The sequence below is a fragment of the Scardinius erythrophthalmus genome (genome assembly GCF_964197995.2).
Source record: "Scardinius erythrophthalmus genome assembly, chromosome: 9".
Lineage (NCBI taxonomy): Eukaryota > Metazoa > Chordata > Actinopteri > Cypriniformes > Leuciscidae > Scardinius > Scardinius erythrophthalmus.
In genome coordinates, this window is record NC_138229.1 from 14,860,734 (window position 1) to 14,878,457 (window position 17,724).

Sequence of the window (17,724 nt, forward strand, 5' to 3'; positions counted from 1 at the left end):
TAAAATATAAGATGTGTATATAAAATGATTTTTTAAATATATATATATATATATATATATATATATATATATATATATATATATATATATATATATATACAGTGCTATGCATAAGTTTATACACCCATGCTAAAGTTGACTAAAAAGAGGAATAAAAAATCATCTTCATCTTCATCGTCTTCCAGCTCAGCGGTCGGAGTCGTTCATGTGTTTTGGGGGCGTGGCTTTGGAAGGAGCCCAGAAGGGAAGGGTTGGGAGTGAATGAATAATGATCTGTCTTTAAAACATTTGTGAGAGGTCTACAGACACTCGATTTTTATACTTTCTTTTTCAGAGTACTTACATTTGAATTATGTATTGATATATAAATAAAGTTTAAACAAATTTGGAAAATAATTTTTTTAGACAATTCCTACCTACCCTACCTTTAACATGAACTAACAATGAGCATTGAGCAACATATTCTTATTAATGTTACGTTTATGTTCGTACATTAACTAATGTTAACAAATGCAACTGTTATTCCATAAAAGGTATTAATAAATGCTGAGATTAACTTTAACTAAGATAAATTCAGTAGGAGTATTGTTGATTGTTAGTTCATGTTAACTAATGTAAACTAATGTTAACTGATGAAACCTTATTGTAGTGCTAAGTATTAGCCTACCCCTTAAACTTGAATAAAAATAAAATAAAAAAATAAACCTAATTCAAAATATTTATAAATATTTACTTTAAAAAAACTATAATATATAAATAATTAAATAACAGAATACACAGCAGGAGGAGTCTTAATGGCACTAACCACACCCACATTATAATATCAGCAAACTACCTCTCCAGTGCATTACTTTATCCAAGTCAACATTCAAAATAACAGAGTAAGTGAATATTCACAAAAACTCCTAAAAGTAAACAAAAAGAGCATTGATTTATAAATCTGTAAACATAAAACTATTTAAAACCATTATGATCAACATGAAGAGATGTCTGCTGACTCTCATTGCAGGTAACTTACACTTTCAACATTTTAGATGCTTTGGTTCAAAGCGTCAAGTAGTGTTTTTTTTATTATTTAAATGCAGATGTGTTTGCTGACAGCATAGGACCGAATGACAAGGATACTAATATGATCATAAGAGAAGGAGAGTCTGTGACACTGAGCTGTTCATATGATGCAAGCAGCAGTTATGTTTTACTTTATTGGTTCAGACAGTATAACAGAGAACCCGAATATTTACTGTATAAAGGTGCTCAATCATGGAGCTATAAGGAGGACATATCAAATGATCGGTTTCAGTCGACTACATCCCAATCATCCACATCACTCACAATTGATGAAGCAGCTCTGTCAGATTCAGCTCTTTATTACTGTGCTATGAAGAATCGACTATACAGCCCAGCAGGCACGTGCACACATAGACATCAAAGGGGGCTTGAGCACCTGCCCTTTTTATTCCTGGAGAGAAAGTGCCCTTTTTTCTGGGGTGCTTTTTTTCTATTTTTGAAAAATAATATATATTCCTGTTTGCGCACAGCTTCCCTGTCAAACAAATATATTTATTGAATTAATTAATAATAATTTAGCCGTAAATAAAATGACCCACATGATGACCTTTCACCTCATTCCTCACGCTGCACGCACATTTTTTTTTTTTATTTCGCGCGGCTATGCGCACTAGTACCAGAGGATGTCTTCAAATCTGCGGCTGCTGGTAAGTGGCGTTTCATTCTCAGCGAAGTGATTTTGATGTTCGTTTACTTATTATTATTTTACAAGGACGACGTGAAGAGAGCATGCAGAGATGTTGTTTATATTGCTGTGTGTAACGTTAGGCTATAGAAGTAACTGTTTTCCTGAATGCCATCAAGATTGAAACCGAGACTGATTTCATAACAGTTCAATAAACAAATAGTTAAAATTAAGTCACTTACATTTTAGACGCAATGACTATTTTTGTTCTGTTTCAGCAGCGAAAATAGTTCCAAACAAAGATCACTGCAGAACCACAGTAGCGCATCTCACAGCAACACTTGTTGCATTACTGAATGATTCAGCATTTTGAACGAATCGGTTGAGTCAAAGATTCAATTACCCATTCATAAACTGCCTCATTCTGAATAAATCAGCCGTTTGAACGAATCGTTTGAATGAATGACTCAATGACTCGCTCATTAAGACGGTCGCCTGCCGCCTCCTACTGGCGGTTTAGTTTTATAAAGTATCATTCTTTTCAACATTCCTTATTTGTATATTCAAAAATATTTAAAATAATCCAAATTAATACAGTTATAATTTTTCAATGTTAATTATTTAATTTGATTGGTAACAGCCTAGTGTCTTATTATTTTAATTGAATATATTGATCAAATTTGAGAATTTGAAATGAAAGATGGAGCATACATTTAATAAAATTAGTGGAAAAATGCCCTTTTTAAAAGGTACAAAAAATTAGTGTTTTCAAAGTGATGTAATGAAACATTGACAATTTAAGTTTGAAGGGAGAAAAGCCTCTGTTTAGGCTATTAAGGAAATGTAATTTTGCCAAAAGAAGAACTTTTATTTTAAATAAATGTTCGTTTTAAATCAGCCTACTTCAGTGTGATATTTTACCATATTATCATGCTTAACACTGAGAATTTGAATAATTGTAATGTGATGATCAGATGCAGATATCTAAATTATTTATTTTAAACAGTGGATTCGGGTGACTCAAAGTGCACCAAATTAATGAATTTATCTTTAAAATGTACAAAATATTCTTCCGGGGGGCATGCCCCCGGACCCCCCTAGAGATACCAAGCTCCACCAACAAAAATAATGTGGGAAACACATTAGGCTATATGATGATCTACAAAAAAATACTAATTTAATTATCTTATTATTAAAATACATTATTAGCATTTTTACCACCTACGCCTCATTTTGAGGCTGTAAAAACCCTGTTACTGTATTTTGATCATAGCCCTATTTAAAGCCTTGTTCCATGTGCCCCCTTTTATACTTTGAGCACCTGCCCCTCCAGAGGTCTCTGCACGGCCCTGCAGCCCAGTGTTACAAGTGCCCGAGAGGCTTTACAAAAACTCACACACAAAAATATTGCTTTGAAAGTCAGTAATCAAATGTGAATCAAACCACTTTTGGAAAACCACAGAGACTGTAACAGAATTAGGAGACACCTGCTGAACACACAGGACTGAAGTGAGTGTTATCCTGTTGTTATGTTATGCAGTGCAAATATTTTAACACATGAAATACATTTATATCTAGATTTCTCCAATCTAAGTGTCTCCGCCCTGGCCGCCCGAGGGAAGGTCTCCGCCCTGGCCGCCCGAGGGAGAGTCTGCTCCGCCCTGGCCGCCCGATGGACTCTCTGCTCCGCCCTGGCCGCCCGATGGACTCTCTGCTCCGCCCTGGCCTCCCGAACTGTCCATTTTCCCTGCCCCACCCTGGCCTGTCCTTCCTGTTCCTCCTGTTTCACCCTGGTCTGTCCCTCCCGTCCCGCCCTGGTCTGTCCCTAGTGGAGCGTCTGGTAGCCGCTCCGTAAGGGGGGGGTAATGTCACATGCCTGTCCTGTCTCGTGTAGCACATGTGGTGTTTGTGTTCCTGTCACTGTTTGACCCCACCCTCCTTGTTATCTCATTATTGGTTTAATTTGTCCCACCTGTTGTTCCTCATTACCTGCCTGATTTGTCCCTTTTATAAGTTCCTTTGTGTTTGCAGTCTGTGTCGGATCGTTGTCTTGTACACGTCTCCTGTTCTCCCGTGACCCTATTTGGTATGTTTGTTTTTGAAGTTGTTGTTTTGTATTTAGTTATGTTTCCCCCCCTCGTGGGTTTTGTTTTGTGTTTAGTTTTTCTTTTGTAAATAAATATCAGTTTTCCTTTGCAATTGAGTCCTCCCTGAGTTTCTTTAGTTTTTCGTGACAGGGAGTGCAATATAAACTTTGTATTTAAATGATCCCCTATACCTTGCTATAAGATAACAGACTACTAAACTGTTATTCAGAAGAAATACTGACAAAAACAGTAACTCAAACAGAAGATACATTTAAATGATAGATACATTTTAAAATGAACAGTTCTGTGTAAAATATATATTATAAATAACAAACCAAATGATTTTTTAAAAAAAAATCACACTGAAACTAAAAAGAAAACAATATATAAGGAAAGAGACCAACATTCAACAGATCAAGCTCCTCCCAGACGATATATGTGTGACAGTATGAAAACAGTTTATCAAAGACAAGCTGAAACAACTACACACTCTCCAGTGGATTGAAATATTTCAGTCATTTACACAGAACAGTTATTATAATGGCTCACTGGGAAAGACATTTTATCTTCTTTATAATGCATTTCTGGGGTGAGTAGGATCCTTCTGAGTCTCTAAATTTGCCATAAAGATATGCATATATAAAACATGCAGAATTTGAATTGATAATGCTTATTCTTTTCCAGTATGTGACTCTCTGGAGAGTGTTGACCAGAATACAGTTCAAACTGCTTTTGAAGGCAGACCAGTAACGATTAACTGTACGTATGAAACCAGTGATCCATCCCCGTATCTCTTCTGGTACCAGCAAAAGATGAATGGAATCCCCAAATACATGATAAGCATATTTGCTACAAATGTACAAAATGACAAAGACTTTGAGGAGACGAGATTTACTGCAAAACACATCAAAACTTCAAAATCGGTTCCTCTGACAATCCAGGATGTGCGTGTGTCTGACTCTGCTGTGTATTACAGTGCTCTGAGGCCCACTGTGACTCAAACACACTCAACACTCATACAAAAACTCTCATGGTCTTGAGTTACACTTTCTGATGGTTGATGATATTTGCTACCTTGTAATAACTCTTGCAATGCAGAAGAGGGCGACAAACAGTTACTCTACAAATTATTTTGAAGAAGTATTGAGTTTCTCTTCGACAAAAAAATACCCTCTCTATATTCATAAACAATGCTCTTTCTAGTGATGATGCTTCATTCACTGAAGGTCATTTGACCACTCATTACTACAACACCATAAACACCAAATACTTTTGCATTGGCTGATTTTCTAATTTTATTAAAATCTCAGCTGATATGTTGTGTACCAAAATTAATCTGCCAGAAAAAGACTTTTGAGTCAGATTTACAAAACAGGTATAACTTTAAGTGAAACCATTGCAATGTTCCAGAAGATCTGCATAAACAGTAGTGAGACATATCTATCTCATCCTCATATGACATGTAATACTTGATTTAACAACATGGTAAGACACTCCTTCCCGGTGGGCGGAGCTCAACTTTGTTCAAAGCAGCCAAAGTCACTTTTACAGTACATGAGACTTTTCTTTGCTTTTTTGAGACCAATATTAAAATTATAGCTAAGTAACCGTACAGAATGTCTACTTGGATCAGATTTTCACTCATTCTTTTTTCATTTTCTTTAGGTATGTAATCAGTTCTATATTCCATCATCTCTATTTCATGACTTAGTTTTAGGCTACTTAATAATTTACAAATATTTCGTTATTGATTTTAGATTGCCGAGCAGAGGATAGTGTTACTCAGCCAACAGAAGTTAAAACTGCTACTGCAGGTCAAACAGTGACTATGGACTGCACATACAAAACCAGTGCATTCCCAACACTTTTCTGGTACCAGTATAAAGCAAATCATTTTCCAAAATATATGCTGAAGAGATATGCTGGATCGAGCGATGAGGATGAAGATTTTAAGGAGAGATTTCATGCAAATCTCAACACCTCTTCAACATCAGTTCCATTGACAATCCAGGATGTGAGTGTGTCTGACTCTGCTGTGTATTACTGTGCTCTGCAGCCCACTGTGACTCAAACACACTCAACACTCATACAAAAAACAGAGCTTCAAAACATCCACTATACTCATATGTAATGTAGCACTACATAGAGATTGAACATAGTTGAATTGCTATTCCCATAAACCCATATTTTAAAATTAATATGTCTATTCATCTAAATGATCATTATAATAAATAGGCTAGTTTAACATTCATAAACAAATAATTATTTAGGATTAAATTAAATAACTCAAATAAAATATATTGATATAATGATCAGATAAAGAAAAGCTGTGAAATGGAATGTGTTTTCTCTCCTTTTATGCCATTTATATTAAATAGATGCATAGAAGATAAGACAAAATATATACTATATATATATATATTTTTTTTTTATTAAGGATCCTTTGTGCAGAAATAAAGTGATATTGCAACCTACATAATAGAATTTACAGAACACATTGGACATTAAACACTCCAGCTGACCTCAAAAGAACCACTCACAGTGCAGAATTAGAAGAAACAAAACTTTCATGCAGTTGAAGAGCACAGATAGATATTTATTTTTGTCCTTAATCAGTCTTTTATATCTTTGTCACAATTGAGCAATGATTGCAGATCACCAGGCATATGTTATGTTTTTATTCATTGTTGTCCTTAAGTAAGTTAATAAACCTAAAATATTTGACCACATGTCTTTTCTAATGTTTGTTACCAATTTAAATGACACTGATAATATATTTATTTTAAATGCATTATGTTCTTATGTCTTCACATGATGCTTTAGCAAGGACACTGTTAATCAGCCAAGTGAGAAAAAAAAGCCTTTTTTGAAGGAGAGCAGGTCAATCTCAACTGTGAATAAAAAACACTTCAACTAACTCTATACCTTTACCGGTGCATTCAGCGCTGTAATGGCCTTCCTGAATATATACTGATGAGATACAAATTTGGATCAAGCAGCAGCTCTAAATTTGAAAACAGATTTGATGCCAGATTGGACTCAAATTCAGTGTGTGTGTGTGTCCAACGCTATCTCACAACCAATTCGTACGAATTTATACGATTTGTCTAAACCCCAGTGATGGGTAGGTTTAGGGGGCGAGGTCAGGGGTAGGTCATTCATACGAATTGGTAAACTCGTGAAATATGTACGATTTGTACGAGCAAAAATCGTACAAATTCATACGAGTGAGTGTGAGGTCGTATGAATTGGTACAAATTAGCCACCTCGTAAAATACGTACGAATTGCCGTGAGATCGGGCTGGTGTGTCTGACTCTGCAGCCCACTGTGAAACACCTCCAAATATTACACAAAACCTTGACAACTTGATACTGTGTTTATGTCAATTAAACCTCTGCTAAACAAAACAGTTTTTACAAATCAGGCCAGTCATTCTACTACTGGATTTTATGACACAACGTGTAAAAATTTGATTCATTCACAGACTGTCACTACAAGAAACTCACTGATCTGCTTTTAAAGCCAGTCAAAATAAATCCTATACAGAGATACTTGAAATTCATACTATAATTTCTTGATACCTCCTTTGACCGTGAAACCCAATGGTCCTCATAGAGTAATACCTCTCATGAGACTGAAATGCTCTAGAGGAGGAGGAGTAAACAGCAGCTCTAAAAAGATGACATATAGGAAATGCTTGTTTCAGCAAACCTGCACTTTTCTCATGACTGGTAAAGCATCATGTTGACATTTGCTGTAGTCCTGTTAATAGAATATCTCCTAATGACTTTTAGAGGTAAGATTTAGAATAATTGTTACTTTAAAGAGGTTTCCCTGTATGCAATGCAGAATCCTTCTTGTAAAACCTGTTCATTGCTCTCCTAATTGTTTTCAGTTGTTACTTCTGCTGAAGACATCATATTCCCCTACAATGATACAGTAATTGCTAAAGCAGATGAAAAAGTTATCCTATCTTGCAGTTACACTGGCACGGTTTACGATTTATCTTGGTACTGTCAATTCCCTGGTTCAACACTTCAGTTCCTCATAATGGAATCGTCTGGAATCATAACACATGCTACTCCTCAGGTTCCTGGGATAACAATGACCCACAAAAAAGACATCAGACGCATGGATCTGGAGATCTCCTCTGCTTCAGTGTCATATTCTGCTCTGTATACTGTGCTGTGCGGCCCACAGTGAAAGGAAACACTCTGACTCCATACAAAAACCAGAGTGATCTCAATAGTAAAGACACAGAACAGAACAGATCTTCTCACTCTCCTTCTATTGAAGATTTTACTAATTTGAACTCCATACTTCGTGATCACATTATGATTGTTCCTTAGAACAATACTATTAACAAAAACAGTCAGGATTATAGTTCTACTTTTTACACATACTTACATTCTCATTTCATTCAATTTAAATATGAACATCAATGCGCACGTGCACAGTCAATTGCTTTCAAATGGGCTCAAGGTATAGCTTGTTTCATGGACATTAACATTTTCTGGAAAACCAAAAGTTCTGTCAGGAGTCAGGACCACTATCAACAAAGATGATTGACATTTAGCATACAGTTAGGATTGGCGGTATGGTCCTGTTCTGGGCAAGAACTCAGATATCAATAATCCAATATTTGAATGTACAACATAATTAGAGAATTTAGTCTGATTCGAAGGGGAATCAGAAGGCCAAATCCTGACTGGACGAGAGGAGGAGCCAGGGATGGAGGAGGGTAATAAGCTCCTGAGAAACGTGATTGCTGTTGATAATACGGAAGGAGCTTATACATGGATGCTGTGATAGGAATCGTATTATTGGTAGAAGTCAGCTGATGCAAGCTTGACTGACGTGACCTGCCAGAACTAACCTTACGCTTAATTATTCAGATTTATTACAGAATTTGTACTTAGACACTTCTTTTTTAATGGTTTTTGCTGTTCTTAAATGATGGTTGTTCATTTTAAGATGTTTTTTATTGCATAATTCTGAAATATTAAAGATTTTATTTCACATTTGATTTACTAAATTTTTAAGTCAATAATTAACCAGTCCACTGAGATGTATGGAACAAAGGTTATAAGTGAGACTATTTTAGTAAATTCCAGTTCAGAAATTGTTACAAAGAGTTTGAAAAGTTTGTTGTAAAGGATTCAAAAGGATCATTGTTTTAATGGGAGTCCTCCTCTGCTAGACAGTGTGTGTTTGCTCTCTGAGTAACAGTTTGTTCAGCAGAGGAACTAATCCATCATTCTGCAAAATGGCACTCTGTTTTTTGTTTTTGCTCTGTATTTTTCATGTAAGTATTCAATATTACATGTTTCCATTATGTTTCATTTAATTTTTTCTTATTGTGCTGTTTTTTTCTTCATGACAAGTGTAATATGGTTAAATCCTATCGGCAGGAGTTTTGGCAATGTCATCACACCAGTCCAAACTGAGATGTCTGGGACAGAGGGGGACAATACAACTCTGTCCTGTAGCTACTCCTCAGCGGTTAGTCTACAATGGTATCGACAATATCATGGTTCAGCCCCTGAATTTCTTTTAATAATATACAGGAACAGGAAAAGTTTCACAAAAGTCTAAAATTGTAGATCTAGATCCCCAATTTTCTGGAAAAGTGAATGAAAAGAAACCAATGTGGATCTGGAGATCTCCTCTGCTAAAGTAACAGACTCAAGTTTCAACAGAAGGGGGCAACATAATCTCACAAGTTATGCTTAATCCATATTTTACAAGCATTTCCCTGATGTTCTCTGAAGATGACTATAAGGGATCTGAATGTGGTGAATGTCAAATAATAATTAATAAACTTAAGTATCCCAAGTGAAAGTCTATAAATTTACTTTATTTGCATTAGATATATTAAATCTGTTTAAAAATATGGTTAGAGGGTAAGCAAAAAAGTCCAATAGGTCAATATACTCACTGATGTCTATAAGACACAATGCTTACCATTTTAAAGCAGAGAACATGTTTCATATTTCACTAACCACACCCACATTATCAGTATACAGCAGAACTTCACTCAGTGCTTCATTCATCCATCAGCTACTCATACTTTCATTCATTAAAGTGTTTTAATTAAATTAATTTAATTTAATTTAATTTAATATTTCAAATAAATCAATTTGATAATATTATAAATTAACAGTTTCAATATTTAAAGTGGTCAAGGGTGGTTAATATGGAGGACAGACAGATGCTACTCATGATACTCATCACAGTTTCAGGTAAATATACTTTTAATCACTAACTAACCCCTTAAAGAATCTGTATTAGATAATGTTATATAAAAATGTAATATATTAATATATTTAAAATATTTCAGGTGGATTTGCTGATAGAATTGGGCCAAGTGAAGGAAATACTAATGTTATCAGAGAAGAAGGAGAGTCTGTGACACTGAGCTGCACATATGAAACTAACAGCAATAATATTTGGCTTTACTGGTACAGACAGTATCCAAACAGAGAACCAGAATATTTACTGCTCAAAGGTGCTCGATCAAGGGGTGAAGAGGATATACCAGATGGATTTCAGTCGACGACATCACAATCGTCCACTGAACTCATTATTAACAGTGTAACTCTGTCAGATTCAGCTCTATATTACTGTGCTCTAAGAGTAGGAGCCCAGTGATACAAAATGCCTGGAAAGCTTTACAAAAACTCATACAAAATTAATACTTTGAAGTGCCTTTAATCAATTTGTATAAAAACACATCAAGGTTTTGTAAACCACAAACAGAGAATGTGGTAACAGCTGCGAATTTGGGAGGTAAAAAGGTTACATAAGGGCGTTTGTACATAATTTATTATGTATTTTATATGCTTCTCATGACATCTTGTTAAAGTTATATCTTTTCTCATATAATGTTGTATGAATTCCTAAAGATTCCTAAAAAAAAATTAGAAACTCACATGTATTAGCAAAATGGTAATATAATATTGACAATGAGTTGCAAAACGAAAAACAAAGCAAAAGCAAAGCATTAAAAGAAATAACTGTACATATTATAACAGCTATGATCTTTTAATCTTTTCTTAGGTGTCTTGTAATTCAGATTCAGTGTCATGACAGGAGGAGGAGTTTAGCACAGACTCTATACAGCTGCACTGTAAAAAAAAAGTGTAATTTTACAGGTAATTGTCTGTATTTTTTACATAATTTTACCGTTTTGTCATTATACAGCAAATATCTGTAAAATAAAAGGCATTTGCTGTAATTTAAAGGTCCATTGTTAAATTTACAGGTAATTGCTTGTATTTTGGTTTTACAGCAATTTTACGTTTTTTAAAAGGAACTTGTCTGTATTTATACAGTTATGTGTAATTTTACAGAAATTATTAAGTAATATTTTACAGATTTTTTCTGTGAAATTAGAAAACAAAGAAAAGAAGGTATAACTGCGAAATCTGCATCTATTCAATATGTTTTCCTTACAGATTATTAAGCATGTGGAGGTTAAAGTGAGTTTTTTTTTAAGGTTAAATAAAAGTATTTGTACCATAGACTGTGATTTGTACAGTACCCTACATAGGCTACAGTAGGCCTGAATTATTTTTTATTTCACATTTTATTTTATACTCATTTTGATCATTATTTCATTGTCTTATTCTCCCATAATTTCATGTATATTTTATGAATATTTTTTCAAATCTCCGTTGCTTCACATTTAGGGCTTTGTGTGTGTGTGTATGTGTGTGTGTGTGTGTGTGTGTGTGTGTGTGTGTGTGTGTGTGTTTGAGTGCGCGCGCGCGATGACGCAGATTCAAATTCATTTCCGCTGTTTACTCCCGCCCTCAACGGTTAGCGTTAGCTGATCAGTCGAGTTTGGGCAAGCGGGAGATTTGAATTCAGTCTAGCTACTCTCTTGAAGTGGATTGTGAGATCAACAGTGGTTCAAAGCAATCGTATTCGTCAAGAGGCGAGCAGCCGTGAGCAGCTGTTTTCAGTCAGTTTGTTTGGATTCTTCGGAAATAACGCCCTTTTCAGTGAGCCTTGTTCGTCACAGCTAGCGGACATCATGCCAACGGATCACCGGCTGAGGTAAGACGAGTCTCATTATACTAAGTTACATGTGAACGATATTTTATATTACATTTGTGTTAAGTTTATAGTTTTCAAGCTAACGTTAGCATTCTTAAATGATGTTCAGTTAACTGGCGAGAGCTGGAGGGCAAAACACTGAAAATGTAGCATGCGTCTTTACATTTTCCATCTGTTTTAAGAAAGATCAGTTGAACCCACACCTCAAAAGACCTAAAGCGAGCTTTCGTAGACATGTTATACATATCTGTTTACAAGTCCGTTTAATTGTATATAAAATATTCGTTAATACTAGAATATGAACACAACATGATAAATTGCATATTCTGGCTCACGCTGCATCTGCTTGCCAACACGTAACGTTAGCTATAGAATGCATACATGTGCATATATTAGGCTTATAAAATAAAAGTTGATAGAATGTTTGTGTTCTGATGAAGAAATGAACTTATCTACATTTTGGATGCTTCATAGGATACTTTTGATCATTGGTTATGAAAATTGCATTGATCCAGATGAACTAACTTAGGTGTCTCAGCTCAAAACATCACTGTTAGCCTTTCCTGCTCAGCTTCCAGATCATAGTCGTTTGAGGTTTTGCATTGTCCCAGTGGAACATATTCTTCTGACATGTGTAAATGTAATACTGAGTTGTTAAAACAATTTTTTTTGTGTGATTTCAGGTCAAGTGGAAAGCAGAATGATCATGGCAAACAAGGTATGGTAAGAAGTAATTTAAAATATTGTAATGGCTGAGTCATATGATTGCACTAAAAGTGGCAGAACATTTAATTTGTTTTATACTGTATTTTCCCATGTGAATATTCATTTGATCCTTGTGAGGCCACTGTAGCTGCACAAGGTTTGGTTTTACTACAGTAAGACCACGATTGTGTTAGATTCCACCCATCTATTTATTTATTTATTTTTTGTATTGTAACTAGGCTCTGTAATTTAGAAACATGACTTTTCCTATCACTTAATGACACATATCTTTACCTTTAATTCCAGCCAGAGGATCTGACGGTTGCTACAGCATCTCAGCCTACCTGATGGAAAATTCTTGCAGGATGAATGACCTTCACCTTCAACTCAACCTTGCTAAGACAGAACTGCTTATGGTTTCAGCCAAACCATCCTTGCTGTGTGATCCTGCTGATTTGCCTTATACAACATCAGAAAGATCCGGCCCTTCCTATCGGAGCCACACAACTCCTTGTCTAAGCTCTTGTTCTATCCAGACTGGACTATTGTAATGCTCTCCTGGCAGCTCTTCCAGCATCAGTCAAACCTCTGCAACTGATCCAGATGCTGCAGCAAGACCTAAACTCACTGCTTCAGATCTGTGTGTCTCCAGAAGCTTGTGTTCTGCTAGTGTACGGCGCCTTGTGGTGCCTTCATTCCAAAGAGACACAAAATCACTTTCACTGACCTTTCCCTGGACTGTTCCCTGCTGGTGGGATGACCTGCCCAACTCAACACATTTTCAAGAAACTGCTAAAGATCCATCTTTTCATAAACACTTGACCCAATAATACTAAATCTTTGTTTTAATAAAAAAAATGTGCACTGTGCTACACTAACTGGGACTTGTCACTGCACTTGTTGCTTCTATTGTTCTCTTAATTTTAAGTCACTTTGGATAAAATGTAATTGTAAATGTTTGAAATAAGTTATATTAGAGTATAAAGGCATACAGCAATTGTCTTTTAATGTGGATATTTTTACATGTTCTAAATGATATACTAAGCCTGTATTTCCTATCATTCACGTATCTTGATGTTCAGTGTTTGTTTAATGAGTAATACTGTAAATGTGCAGGTATTCCGTACTTGTATGTTTAGTTAATTTAACAGAAATTGAATGTACATTTGCTATTATTAAGTACTTAATTAGAGATTGGTCAAAGTTGTGAAACTGGATCTGCAAAAAATTAAAACTGTAAATATACAAACTTTGTATTTGAATTTATGTACTTATTACATTTTTATACATAACTTCATAGTTATTTTACACAGAAAAACTATATATTAAAAGATAATTACTGTAGATAAACAGAGCATTATTATAAAATAACTTTATAAAACCCTAAATTTACAGTTTAACCTTAAAGTTAAATGTTCTTTTTATGTAATTTGACATAATTTATCTGTTTTTCCACGGTTTAATAAGCCATTATTAACAGTAATGTACTGTAATTTAATTATTTTTGACTGTAAAGTCAATTCTGTATTTTTACGGTTTTTGCCTGTAATTTTGTGAAATGGTTATTTGCTGTAATTTAACAGAACCCGTCTGGAAACTTTGCTGCCAGAGATTTACCGTTTTTTTACGGGATTTTTTTTTACAGTGTGTGTAAAGATGAGCTGTACAACACCGTGGAGCAGCTTTAGTGAATGAACATGTTGATCTACATTATGATACTGCTGTCATTAACTGAAGGTATAATATTGTGGAAATGGATTTTATTGTAACGGAAGTGTTAAAAAACTATATTTAATGGCACTTTAATTTGCAGGCTCCAGAGCCACAGAAGTCATCACTCCAAAAAGTGAGAGAGTATTTGCACTTGAGGGTGACAATGTGACACTCTCTTGTAACTACAGCGGTTCTGTTCGTGGAGTTCACTGGTATCGCCAATACTCAGGCTCACCACCACAGTTCCTTATACTGGAAGATTCAGGGGCAACTATTGAAGCTATTCCCCCCGTTACAAGAGTAACCATAAATCACAGAAAAGAAGAACGCCATGTGGATCTGGAGATCTCCTCTGCTACAGTATCAGACTCTGCTCTGTATTACTGTGCTCTGGTGTCCACAGTGACAGGAAGCACAGTAACACTGTACAAAAAACAGTTTTCATCTACTTATTAAGCCTTAAACTGTACAAACCACAGTTGGACTCAACAACACAAATGTAAAAAAAAAACAAACATAAAACTTCAACTGATGCTATGGAATTGTCAAATGCATTATTAATGTAAGCTGGCTGTATTTTTGTCCTGGTTTCACAGACAGGGCTTTGATTAAGCCAGGATTAGGCTTTAGTTCAATTAGGACATTCAAGCTATAGTTTTTTTTAAACATGCCTTTGAAAAAAACATACTGGTGTGCATCTTGAGACAAAACAATGGCACTGACATATTTTAAGATATGTCAGTGCAAGCAGCTTTCAGTGAAACCAGTGGTTTGTCTTTTCCAGTACAAATATCAAAACATTTTATACATTTACTTGACTTTACCCTTTACTTTAAAATGTATACAAAATTGTATGTAAATAAATAATTAGAGGGTAAATGATCATCATGAACAGTCACTATAGCATCAGAGAGAGATGATCAGCTTCATAACTTCAGAACTTAAGGGGAGGAGCAAGCTGGAGAAATCTTCTGCTAGATGATGAATTTACTTCAGTAACACTTTGTCCTGCAGATGAACTAAGACAACCTCCTGAAAATGATGATGTTTGTTTTGGCTTTGCTCTGTTGTCTGGCATGTAAGTATTTCAACCCTCAGGCCCAGGTTTCTTTTTCTGCTTATTTGTATGTCTTAGTTGTCAAAATGTTGTCAAATGTTGATCATTTCATCTACAGGTGTGAGTTTTGGGAATGTCATCACACCAGTTGAAACTAATATGTTTACGACAGAAGGGGAGATTATAAGTCTCTCCTGTAGTTACTCCTCAGCAAGAAGTTTATTTTGGTATCGCCAATATCTTGGATCGACTCCTGAATTTCTTTTCATAATTCTTCCCGCCACTGGGGAAGTTTTACAAAAATCTAAGATTGTGGATCAAGATCATCGATTCTCTGCAAAACTGAATGAAGAGAAAACCCATGTGGATCTGGAGATCTCCTCTGCTAAAGTAACAGACTCTGCGATGTACTACTGTGCCATGGAGCCCACAGTGACAGGAAAACAAACTGCACTGTACAAAAACCCTTACTTACTGTTAAAGCATTTATAAGCATCATTCATGATGCGCCATTTGAGGAGCACTCATCCTGCCATTTTGCAGGGTGCACACGCACAGGATGGTAACATACCCCCTGTACCTAGGCCTGCTACTGACACTGCTGGGCCATCTAAGCAAGGTATGCATTGTTTGAAATATAATTATTTGTATGTCCTTGCTAAAAAATATATTTGCATCTCAGCAACAAGTGTCCCTTGTGAGAGGATTTTTTCAAAGGCTGGAGAAATTATCTGTAAAAAAGAAGTAGCTTAGGCTAGGCCTAAATCCTTCCACAGCAGAGAAATTTATATTTTTTAATAAAAATCTATAAAAAAGTGAGACATTGTGGCTTGATTTCTTTTATTAATATTCATTTTTCATGACCAAAATAACATTATGCACAGTGAGGAGCCTAAAGGTTACAAGCTTCACATATTAGAAAAATACAATAATAAAAAAAAAAAAAAAAAAAAAAAAGTTATGGCTCGTTGTCAAGGTTGTTTCAGACCAACACCTGCAGGTGTCACCGTTGAGACGGGTGTCGGATTGCGCTTTTTTCAACACATTCTCACTCCCAACTCGTCACATATGGACGCTTGGCCAGGACCCCCTGGCGTCACTTTTCAACGATCTGGGTATACCTTTAGCGTCAATTTTCAACGTGCAGGGTAGTCCGATAGACTTCTATAGAACTCTGAACTGGAGCCTGCGGCGTTGAAATTTGACGTCTTGGGGAACCGTTGTCCGCGGTGAATGGGCCGAGACTACAATAAATACAAAATTAAAAGGAATAGTCTACAATAAATGATCTATGCCGGGGCTGGTCAAATGGCAGCCCCCAGATCATCTTTATCTGGCCCTTCAACTAGTTTTTGATGTTTAAAACCTCTCGCAATCTGATATCAAAGTGCCCTCTGCGCAAAGGTTTAGCGCGTTCATAGGCAACAGCATTCAGCGGTGAGTTTAACAACGCACATGGTGAGCAACAGCATTCAGCGGTGAGTTTAACAACGCACATGGTGAGCAACAACATTCAGCGATGAGTTTAACAACGCAGATGGTGAGCAACAGCATTCAGCGGTGAGTTTAACAACGCAGGTATAACGGCATTCAGAGGTGAGTTTAACCAAAACAACGCCCAACTGCAGGTAAAACGGCATTCAGAGGTGAGTTTAACAACACTCCATGGCGCGTTCAAGTAAGCATTTAAGCGTTTTCTAGTCATAGGTAACGTTTAGTGACACTGCTTTAACTAGAGCATGCTGGATAACGTATTTTTATCGGAGGTTTGTTGATGTTAATAAATATATATAATACGCTACGATTGTGTTCAATTAATCAAAGTTTATTTATTTATTTATTTATATTTATTAAATCCTCTTAATTAATAACGCTGACGTCACTGTATGGGGCGATCCCAAGGTCCATTGCGATTTTCCACTCGGTAAGTAGAAGAGTTAATTAATAGAGATGGATACTATTCTTAAATGTACACATCAAAAACTTTTGAATCAGGACAATAAGAACAAATTTAGAACCTTTAGACGTGTAAGGTGTCATTTTTTTTCTTATGACGGAAAATGATATTGAAGATATCAATGATAATGAAGACATTATTAAAGCATATAGCTTGCTACACCACATGTGCAGGCTAGCAAAGTTAGCTAATCAAATACTGAAAGTTAATTTTTGTCGCATTTAATCATGCAAGGTACAATTATAGGGGAAAGTAAGATTTCCAGTATTACATTAGCCCACAACTATTATCCAACATTATAAATGTTCAGATGAAGAACGGTGTTGCCAGATTGGTTTGTTTTACAGCCCAGTTGTTGTTTAAAATCCACACAAAATGATTTAATAAACACCCAAATAAATCTATAATAAACAATACAGATTAATTCATAACTACAACCTTGTGGCTCAT

General features: G+C 35.6%; 1 protein-coding gene across 1 annotated transcript; it reads left to right on the forward strand.

Annotated features, from left to right (window-relative positions):
- Positions 1-11,585: 11,585 nt before the first annotated feature.
- Positions 11,586-13,793, forward strand: LOC308695468 (uncharacterized protein). The gene is made up of 3 exons (XM_081373618.1): positions 11,586-11,842; positions 12,526-12,560; positions 12,854-13,793. The coding sequence occupies exons 1-3, from the start codon at positions 11,820-11,822 to the stop codon at positions 13,096-13,098; spliced, it is 303 nt and encodes a 100-aa protein (XP_081229744.1). The 5' UTR covers positions 11,586-11,819; the 3' UTR covers positions 13,099-13,793.
- Positions 13,794-17,724: the final 3,931 nt, after the last annotated feature.